Source organism: Colobus angolensis, unplaced genomic scaffold (genome assembly GCF_000951035.1).
Source record: "Colobus angolensis palliatus isolate OR3802 unplaced genomic scaffold, Cang.pa_1.0 Scaffold307, whole genome shotgun sequence".
NCBI lineage: Eukaryota > Metazoa > Chordata > Mammalia > Primates > Cercopithecidae > Colobus > Colobus angolensis.
The window spans coordinates 3,141,497-3,152,683 of NW_012116344.1; the positions used below are offsets into that span (position 1 = coordinate 3,141,497).

Genomic DNA, 11,187 nt, shown 5'->3' on the forward strand with positions numbered 1-11,187 from the left:
TCATTAAGACAGAATTAGTTCTGTGTGCTTTGCTTTTTAGTGCTAAGTCTGAGAGGGAATGCAAGAAACCAAAAGTCTTAGGAGAAAAATTGCTTTCATAATTTCAAGTGTAAGCCACAAACAGGCTTTTCTATAAAGGCTTCAAAGCTTGAAGAGATGATAAAAGCAAGCTGTATTCAATTAGACAGTTCAATAAATATGCAAAAATAAAAAACACTTAGCAATCATGAGTATACTATTTGTATTCTGGAAAAAGCAACATATTTCATGCTTTGAATATCTTCTCTTGAGAATATAGTTTTAAAGTTATTTCCTTGTGTAACATTCAAAAGTAAAACACACATATATAATTCCATCAAGGATTCTCTGTATGATTAACATTCTGTACTTTCCTAACAAGTCAAACATGACCACATCTATATTGGAAAGACAGCACTGAGAAGCAACAGCAGGAGAATGCATCATCTGTGTCTGTTTCAGGATTAACAGTTTTGTTAAGTTCAGCAGATGAATGTAACAATGATCATTTGTTTCCAAATACCCAGGTGTTTCTTACTGGCTCCTCACTAATCAATCACATAGGTGGTAAGACCTAAGTATTTTAAAAAAAAGACTGCAGGTGACTCCTTCTCTCTGGTCCCTTTACCAAAGCTCCAAATCACTTATGACATTAATTACAATATTCTGCACTCCAAAAACTATGCAAACACAGGTTTGCTAAATTTTACCTACTTAGCAAACCTACTAAATTTTAAAGTAGAAAAAACACATTCTCATGATACAAACTTTAGTTTTCACATTCACTACAATGTTTTAAAAGCACTCAAACATGAGAATTGAAAATGTGTGTGCTTATTTGGGAGTGGATTACTGCATTTATTCTCCAGAAAAAAAAGCAGACCTGAGGCATCACATTACTGGAACATTTAAACATGATGACATGTTCTTATCTTCTAAACTTCAACGAAAGCTGCTTGTACAAACTATTTAATGCATATATGCCCCATTAAACAAGCAAGATGTTTGATGTAGCAGAGAAGCCAGACGCTGAGTCACTTCATTTCTTTCTGTTGCTTCCAGTTGCTAGCATAGTTGCAACTCGTATAAATATATTTAATGTATCCATGTAGATATTCAGCATCCTAGAAAAGAAAATTATGCCCATTACATATGATGTAATTCTAATAGCGATGATGAATTCTTAATATAGAAAAGAAGAAAAAGCAGTACTATTTGTCTTAGTGATATAAAATGGAAATTAAAAATAAGATATTTAACTGCCAACTAATGAAATCCTAGACTAGAAAATAGTTAAGGCCTTCCTTTTGGCAGACTCATCTTTTAAATGTTAAAAAAAAAAATCATTATTTTGTTCTCTGACACTCTGCATATATCAACTTGCAAAGAAAACTAGGTGGCAGACAATGAAATAAACAAAACAAGACCAAAGAAACACTTTTATTAAAACCTGTTAGACACAAGTCTGGCATTTTTTAATATAAAAGACCCACTTCACCCCTCTAAAAAAAACTTCCACAGATCTGTAAGCTTTACAGCAACTTTTTTCCCCTTAAGCCATTACATTAAGTTTTATTTTTAGATAAAGAAAATCAAATTACTTTAAAAAAAATGTGACAGACACAATGAAACTGACTCAAGAAAATTGTTTAAATAAAATAACCTACTTTGGTAGACTCCAAGAAAAAAGAAAAAAGAAAAACATAATAACAATGCCAACTAAAGTTGCCTATCTCTGAAACTAGAATCTTTATACTGAAGAGTTTCTAATTTCTAGAAGTATAAAATAGGCTTTTCTATTAAAAATTGCAAGTCAATTATATACCTTTTCCAATAAATAATACTTGACTAATACATTTCTTCAGTTTTAAAGTCTGCAAAATACACTAACAAAATTAAGTGACCAATAAGAGCACGTTATTTATTGTACCCTGAGGCTGGCTCACAAAAATAGACAAAATATTCTGATAATGGAATGCACTAAGTTGCAATATAATCAGAGGTTTTTTGGATAGTTTACTAAACAGAGAACAGACCAAACTGCAACAAAAGTAAAATAGGAAATCTGACAAAGCCATTGGTGTGGTTTAAGCTGTGACCCTCCTCCGCCCCCACAACAAAGTATGATGAAATCCTAAGCCCCCGCACACAGGAAGAGCATGATGTGAAGATGGAGGCAGAGACTGGAATGATCCATCTACAAGCCAAGGAATGTCAAGGACTGCCAGCAGTAACAAGAAGCTGAGAGGCAGGGAACAGATTTTCCCTCAGGGCCCTCAGAAGTACAACCCTGCTAAAACCTTGAGTTTAGATTTCTGGCCTCCAGAACTACAAGAGAATCAAGTTTTGTTTTAAGCCACCTAGTTTGTGATATTTTGTTAACAGTATCCCTAGAAAACTAATACGGCCATAAAACAAAACAGGTCAAATACACACAAGCATTCTTATGTGACAGAGTAACAGTGTTAAGTAAAAAGCATTACTTACGAGTTAATGGGATCATATTTTTGAACTCCATATGCTGGTAACACTTCTGCACGCTTGATTACTTTCTGGGTATCATACAAGAGGAACATGCTGAAAAGAACTAATCCACCATACATTGCCACTGAGTAAAGAGTGGCACCAGCCACAGTGGTAGGTGGAAGAAACATAGATCCTGAAATCAAAATGCAAAAACAATCAAGATTTTTTTTTAAAAAGGATTTCGAATAACTGAGTTTATGATTTATATTACTTAAAAAAAAAACTTTGGTATACTGTGCAGGTAAGACGACATCTGGGTATACGTACTGTCTAATCTTATTTATATTAGTTCAAAATCCATGATACTCATTCCTCCAACGAGCCACTTGCCCATTTCACAGGAAGGTTCTTGCATTGCACCAGAACAATATTCATGTTCTCCAGACCAACTTTCTCATTTTAGATGTGTTTGGTAAAGCCAGTAATAATGGTTGACCATGTTGCCATGATTTTTATATGATGCCAATAGTAAAATCCAGTCAAATTAGCATCAATCTTTAAAAAAAGTTTTAAAATAAATGACTCGGTCAATTAGGATATTGGAGTATTTCAGGTTACAGGAAACTATGCACCAAGAATTAAGTGTAAAAACACAGCAGCTTACCCAGTGAGGACACAAAGACGAAACCCAGGCCCACTCCCAGGGGCGCACCCATGTCCAGAAACTTTTCACTGGGCGCACACATGGCCACAGTGGAGAGGCCTCCCACAATGCCAGCTGTGTACCATGCAGCTCTGATGAGAAGAGGACCCCCTAATATTGTCAGAGGAGCCACCACTGCACCCATCACACCTGGAGAAAGAGCAAGTGTTCATTAAGTATTTATTAAATAACAAGCAAAAGGAAAATAACACTTCTAACATGCCACTTTATACTATACCTTACTGTTTAAGCACTATGATTCAAAAAGTTCTGCCTTTTAGATGATACTACCCCCACCAAATTCTACAACCCAAACTGGTGACTACTCAAATTCTGTATCACAACATTAACACTATTCCTAATCAATCACACTCACAAGCAAACACTAATCTACTTATTTAGTAACCATCAAATTCCATGCAGCTATTTGAATCTGATCTTACCACTAGTTTCTACAACATTCATATAATTGAGATAAACAAGCTTAAAACAAGTAACTCAAAGTCAAACCTACTACTATCAAAAGCGAAAAGCATACAATGATAAACTTAAAGTGTGGGGACTTCTAAGATAGACACTGCTGTTGCTTTATGTAATAAGGATTGCTAATAGCTTATAAATAATTTTAGTTGTCAGATATTTATAAGTAATTTCATAAAAATTACAGTAAAAATTTTACCAATAATTTAACCAAGGTAAAGGAACTCCTTAACTGAAAAAAATCTTAGATAATGCATTATTTCAGTGCTAAGCAGAATAAGTTACCTTTTACTTAAATGCAGTTTACCTCACAGACTAGGCACAAAGCTATCTTTATACTGGATTTTCAATACTAGTTTAAAGAGTAACACTTCTAGATCAAGCTATATGCTTAACAAGGTATACTATCTCATGATGATGAATAATTTAAAAATACTTTTTGCTCTAGGCAAAACAGTGGGTGAAATTTCTACACAGAACACTTCTCTTAGGACTCCTCTCAGTTTTTTGTATTTTGCAGCAACATTTTCAGCATAACTTTCTCTATCCTCACTTTTTAATTTTTCTAAATATACCAGACAAAAACAACTCTCAAATGATGCATACTAGATATAAAGCCCTCCTGGTATTAAACAAAATACACAAAAGTAAATCTCTGCATATACTAGAATGTCAGAACACACAAGTTTCGTAATGAAGATGTCCATGGTCTTAGTAGCAAAATCAACCTTTCGAAGCAAAGGTCTGGCAAAAAGGCAGCCAGTAATGACTGAAGAAAACTGTGTTTTCTAAACATGAGGTTTAAATTCCATGTAGGTGGTCATTTACAATTGGCAAGAGCCACCCAAAAAAGGTAGTAGTCAAGGTTGTCTCAACAATTTAAAACAGAACATACCAGAATGTAGCAACCAGGCAAGATGCTTTGGGCCTGGGCTCTGGTCATATGGTATTGATCGTACCAGCATTCCAGCTCCAATCATGGCTGCAAAGGTCATACCAATTGTCTGAAAGACAAGTACTATTAAGAAAAACTGATCCTTATATGAAAACAAAGCAGAAACCCACAGGTTTGAAGTCCAATTAGTTATTTCTAATATACTAGTTGTAAAAATATTAAAGATAATAAATCAAAGCTTAAGGTCAGGTGTGGTGGCTCATGCCTGCAATCCCAGCACTTTGGGAGGATCACCTGAGGTCAGGAGTTCGAGACCAGCCTGACTAACATGGTGAAATCCCGTCTTAGTGAAAATACAAAAATTAGCCAGGTGCGGTGGTGCATGCCTGTAGTCCCAGCTACTTGGAAGGCTGAGGCAGGAAAATCACTTGAACCAGGGAGGTGGAGGTTACAATGAGCCAAGATCGTGCCACTGCACTCTAGCCCGGGCAACAGAGCGAGACTCCATCTCAAAAAAAAAAAAATCAAAGCTTTTATTTTTCTGCCACATTAAAAGCTCTGAGTTGGCTGGGCGTGGTGGCTCACGCCTGTAATCCCAGCACTTTGGGAGGCGGAGACAGGCGGATCACGAGGTCGGGAGATCGAGACCACCCTGCTAACATGGTGAAACCCCGCTCTACTGAAAATACAAAAAAATTAGCCAGGCGCCTGTAGTCCCAGCTACTCAGAAGGCTGAGGCAGGAGAATGGCGTGAACCCGTGAGGCGGAGCTTGCAGTGAGTGGAGATCGCACCAAAAAAAATAAATAAATAAAAAAGCTCTGGGTTTATTTCACAGTTTTGGCTAAGTTAGCATGAGTGCCCCCTACTGCCATATATGAGGTTTTGCAGATGGCTTCAAACGCATGACTTAAGCTTGGACTGGCATCACATCTTTTAACAATTTTATTCTTGTTGGGCAGAGGTGAAACAAAAACCTGTTAGGGATCCCAAGATAATTAACTCTTAATTAAAAAATGTATTTTTGTATAGCACAAATAGGATTTTCTTTAAAATCAGTCAAGCTTACAAACTAATTTTTTTAAAAAAGAAAGAATATATATAGCACATAGCTTTGAACTCCATATCTGCTAAATTTTCAATAGAAAGTAGATATCACAGGCCGGGCACGGTGGTTCAAGCCTGTAATCCCAGCACTTTGGGAGGCCGAGACGGGCGGATCACGAGGTCAGGAGATCGAGACCACCCTGGCTAACACGGTGAAACCCCGTCTCTACTAAAAAATACAAAAAACTAGCAGGGCGAGGTGGTGGGCTCCTGTAGTCCCAGCTACTCGGGAGGCTGAGGCAGGAGAACGGCGTGAACCCAGGAGGCAGAGCTTGCAGTGAGCTGAGATCCGGCCACTGCACTCCAGCCTGGGCGACAGAGCAAGACTCCGTCTAAAAAAAAAAAAAAAAAGAAAGTAGATATCACAGCACATGGAAAAGAAAAATGAGAATTAAGATTCTATACTTCTACCCTTCTAGGTTTATGGTTAATTTGGTCCTCATTCGTTTTCTTTGCCTATCTTAGATTTCCAGTGTTATAATATTTAAATATTCCTTGTGTATGACCAGAAATGTACTAATATGTAATGGAAAAAAGACAGTGCTAATCTTCAAGAAATTTAAATCAGAGACTGCAAACCTGTAGCCCTTGGAATCAGGCCACAGATGTTTTGTTTGGCCAACTATGCAAAAATAAAAAAATTAAAAAATAAAAAATAAAGAACACGGTGAATGGTTTTAGTTGAGAAGGCTACTCTAGATGTCAGTAACCTCTAGATGTCAACAATCTCCTGTGCGACACACCAGGCCTCCTCACTCACCTGTATTTATCTGTCTCACCCATGAACATCAAATATTCAACCTCTAATATAAAGTACAGGTAAACAAAACAGTTGGTTTTGCCAAGAATGGGAAAATCTTGACACAAAAAAGCATACTGAGCTGGGTACGGTGGTACGTGCCTGTAGTGTCAGTTACTTGCGAAGCTGAGGTGAGAGGATCACTTGAGCCCAGGAATTCAAGCCAAGCCTAGGCAAACATAGAGACCTAGTCTCTATTTTTAAAAAACATTAAAGAAAAAAGCAAAGCATATCAAGCTCCACTCCACCATTTTCTAATGAGAAATAATTACTACAAACTATTTCACACATCCTCTGTGGGCAACACTTTTGGGATATTTACTGCAATTAAATTTTTTAAAGATCTTTTATGATCCAGTCTCACTCCAAACTCTTCATTCCAACCACACTGAACTGGCAGGGCTGCCAACATGCCCCAAAGTTTCAGCCTCCTTAATTCAGTCCATCATGCCTAAGAATACTTCCTTCCATATCTGGTTGACTTACTGAAGTATTGTCTCATCATCTCAAAAGCTTTTTCTAGTAGGTACCCTGGCTACCCAGGAGCAAGATCAGATACCTCTCCTCAGAAGCACTTGGGACAAACTTTGACATTATCTGCATGTCTATGTGTGTATTTTTATATATATGTCTGTCACACCCAAAAGGTTACATCTTCATCTCTGTAACACTTGTCTTTGGCTTTCCCGAGTATTTTCTGTATTACTAACAGTGGAAGAGGGTAATCTTTTGCCCAGAAGGGACTGGGATATGGCCCAAACACAAAACTTCTCATTTTACAGCCTAAAATTTTAGGTAAATATTGCCATGTTTATTACAAAAGTATTGTTTTAAATAATTTGCTTTTGATTAAAACTGACATCCTCAGTGAGAACATTATGTGCCTTTGTGAACCTCTGGGCTGGGAGATTCATGACATCTATGTGAAAAGCATCATCCTAAAAATACATAAATGTCCAAATAGCTATGCTACTATTATTGGCTATCCTTTAGTAAAGTATAATACAGTGAAAATATTATGGATTTTGGTCCCTATGTGGGGAATCAGTGTTACATGAACTCTTCTAATTCTCCTTCCCCTCCAGTCTCACACTCTGCTCTAGTTCAGGTTCTTATCATCCCTCATTTCAGATCTTACAAAGACACAGCTGGTACAGCTGCTCCATGTCTCTTCCACATTGGTTCTAAAAACTCAAATATAAATCACACTTTTGTTGTTCCAGTATCTCCAGTGGCCTCCGATTGCTTAGGTTCTCTCCTCAGCTTGACAATCATATCCTTTCTAACCATATCTTCTTCAACATCCAGACCTCAAACACTTGAATTTCCCTCTAATGGGATTGCAAGTCACCTCTAAAATTAGGTTTTCCTACCTTCTCTTCGCTTAAACTGGTAAAATTGGACTGCCCTTGTCTACTTAAAATTTTTTTTTTTTAATTTTTAAAACTTTGTATTTATTTAAAAATTACCAAGTGTCTCACTACGTTGCCCAGGTTGGTCTCAAATTCCTGGGCTCAAGCAATCTTCCTGCCTCAGCCTCCCAGAATGCTGGGATTACAGGTGTGAGCCACTACACTTGGCCCTCTTGTCTACTCTAAAATAAATGAAACATGTTAGCCTTCAACAACCCTGATTAAATAAACGTCTCCTTCATGGACCTTGCCTAACTGTTCAAGACAGAAACTCTCAACTGACTTTGCACTTTCTTACTGTGTATCTGTGCCACTAATTCCAGTTCATCTCTTCTACCAAATAGCAGAATAGGGCACACATATTCAAATTCTCGTATCTAGCAAAATAACAAGGGCTCTAGAGAAACTCATTAAATATAAAAATCTTCTATAAGGTCAAGAATCTTAGGAATAGTAGTAGCAGCACTATTCTACCCTTAACTGCATAAAATGGCTAGGTTTTTGTAACGGGCATTTCTGTCAGACTTCTAAGATGATTTTGCATTTGCTTTTTTTTTTAGTAAACTGCTACAAATTAGAGGCTGTTTGATATCTGCTGCTAGACAAGAACATTGTCCTTGTAAGTTTGATTTCTAACTCCTCCGGTATTATTCGAATACATGTTTAATAAAGAATAATAGCTGATCTACCCAGAATTAACTTCCTACTTTATCTCAGCTGCACTAATACAGGTTGAGTATCCCTCATCAGAAATGCCTGGGACCAGAAGTGTTTCAGACTTCAGATTTCAGACTATTTATCATTATACTTCATTGTTGTTAGGGTTCAGAATCCCTAATCCAAAAACCCAAAATGTGAAGTGCTACAATTTTCTTTGAGCATCATGTTGGCACTACAAATGTTTTGGATTTTGGAGCATTTCTGGATTTTAAATTAGGGATGCTCAACCTGTAATTCATACATTATTTGAACAAAAACTTGTTCAATACAGTATTCTTTCCATTTAATATCCCCTTCCCTCCAATATATTTTATCTCATCTTTTGATCTTCAGATGAAAAAGGAAAACAAAAACATCTGACTTACCACCAAAGAGCCTCTCATCATGAAGTTCATGAGAACAGGCGTTCTGCTTATTGCTATGGCAGACAAAGCTGTTAAACCAATACTCCCTGCCAAGTACATATAGGTGGAATGAATTCTATCCTTCACATACTGAGGCCAAATTCTGTAAGAAACATGACATGATTAATTTATAAAATTACAGATTTGATTTCTGGTTGAGTCATATACTAGGTGGGCGACCTCACGATAAATCATTTTCTACTTTAAATGTTATTCACTTCATTTATCATGGAAATAATTATGATAATTATGCATACCTGGGAATTACTGTAAGGATTAAATGAGATAAAACATACAAGCACATATAAAAAACAACATATTTTTGGCTGGGCGCAGTGGCTCACACCTGTAATCCCAGCACTTTGGGAGGCCGAGGTGGGTGGATCACGGGAGGTCAGGAGATCGAGACCAGCCTGGCCAACATGGTGAAACCCCATTTCTAAAGACACAAAAAATAGCTGGGCGTGGTGGCGGGCACCTGTAGTCCTAGCTACTCAGGAGCCTGAGGCAGGAGAATTGCCTGAACCTGGGAGGCGGAGGTTGCAGTGAGCTGAGATTGCACCACTGCACTCCAGCCTGGGTGACAGAGCGAGACTCCCTCTCAAAGAAAAAAAAAAAAGAAAAAGAAAAAAAAAACCAAACAACAACAACGTATTTTCTCCTTACTTAAATACATACAACCTTGCTAAAAGATTTTTATTTAGATTTGAATAAATAAATGTCAAAGAAGCAAGAAGAGATTCTTTATTTATGTGTATACACAAAGACTGGACACAAAACATTCCAAAGTGACTAAAGATAGGAATGAAAAGAAAACTGGAATTTTTGTTTTAAGGTTGGAGTTGTTTAGGAACAATTTACTTAAAACAATTTACTTACACAGCCTTTTCAATAGCTCCAATCTCATTAGACAGTCCCAACCCATAGTAGCACAATGCTCCAAGACCAACAGCAGCCCCTCCAGCAACAAACCATCTTCCCATCTGATCAACTGCAGAACACAGAAGGAAATGCAGGTTAGTACTGGCACATCTGGACAAAGCCTTTAAAATATTTATGAAGGGAATCAAATAATGTATCATATTTAATAACAGCCATAATCAGTGCATATGGGGCACAGAAACTGCCTCAATGTTAGGTAGCCAGTAAAAAAAAAACACTCTTGAAACAAAGGTATAAAAATCAGTACCAAAAAGAAAGAATCAGACTTGGTGAATCTTCAACCTCACTCCAACAATATTTGAGGGGGCAGTATGTCTGTAGATGTGGAGCTACTTCTGTGACACACACTATTTTACTAATAAGAGGCTGAAGTATATTCACATGACATTCATGGAAAGTAAAAAATGAGAAGGAAATGTTAACAGTCATACCACACTGCCTGGTATTAACACAAATGATGCTTTACGTGGAAATCAAGAAAAAACAGAAAGAAAATATAATCAGTGTTTATGCAGCAGAATCAAGTGAGAGGAGGAGGCTCCTGTTTTAGGGTACTGACAGACAACTAACTTATCAACCCTAACTCAACAGAGGTATTCATAAAGTCCATCTTATTCTTTTAGTCTAATTCGTTTACTAAGAATATTACCAGGCTGTCACTACATAATTTGCATGATTTGGTCTCTACGGTCAAATCAGAAAGAAATGACCTGAAGGATACTGATTAGGGCTCTCTCCCATTGTAAAGACATTTTGTAAGATTATTAAGGAGCAGTGGTATTCTTTGAATAGCTTTAGGATGATTAACAATCTAGTTTCTGAACTTGCGAAGCTGATATCCAAACTGAACCAAACTGACCATACGTTAGAGTACTGCCTCCTGAGGCCCTATGTGAGCAGTCAGTTAAAGGACTCTTCTTGGACAGCTAGGCTTTTACTAACATCTATGTGTTGGCGATATATTCTTAATCTGAAACATACACAAATATTATATGCTTGAATGAGGATTCTACACACTTAAAATGAACTTTCTCAAGAGACTATACCTTTTGGACTATGGCATATTAATAATCCTTTTCTTTAAAAAAAGGGAGGCCGGGCGCGGTGGCTCAAGCCTGTAATCCCAGCACTTTGGGAGGCTGAGACGGGCGGATCACAAGGTCAGGAGATCGAGACCATCCTGACTAACACCGTGAAGCCCCGTCTCTACTAAAAATACAAAAAACTAGCCAGGCGAGGTGGC

General features: G+C 37.3%; 1 protein-coding gene across 3 annotated transcripts in view; it reads right to left on the reverse strand.

Moving 5' to 3' along the window:
* Positions 1 to 224: 224 nt before the first annotated feature.
* Positions 225 to 11,187, reverse strand: part of GHITM (growth hormone inducible transmembrane protein) — a 16,755-nt gene continuing 5,792 nt past the window's right edge. For 2 of the 3 annotated variants that reach the window (XM_011950431.1, XM_011950432.1), the window contains 6 exons: positions 9,882 to 9,993; positions 8,964 to 9,105; positions 4,563 to 4,671; positions 3,149 to 3,337; positions 2,506 to 2,677; positions 225 to 1,142 (listed from right to left, as the gene is read on the reverse strand). In XM_011950431.1, coding sequence (XP_011805821.1) covers positions 1,058 to 1,142; positions 2,506 to 2,677; positions 3,149 to 3,337; positions 4,563 to 4,671; positions 8,964 to 9,105; positions 9,882 to 9,993 — 809 coding nt within the window. In that variant the 3' untranslated portion in view covers positions 225 to 1,057. The remainder of the gene's footprint in view (positions 1,143 to 2,505; positions 2,678 to 3,148; positions 3,338 to 4,562; positions 4,672 to 8,963; positions 9,106 to 9,881; positions 9,994 to 11,187) is intronic. The other variant, XM_011950433.1, reaches the window with a different exon arrangement.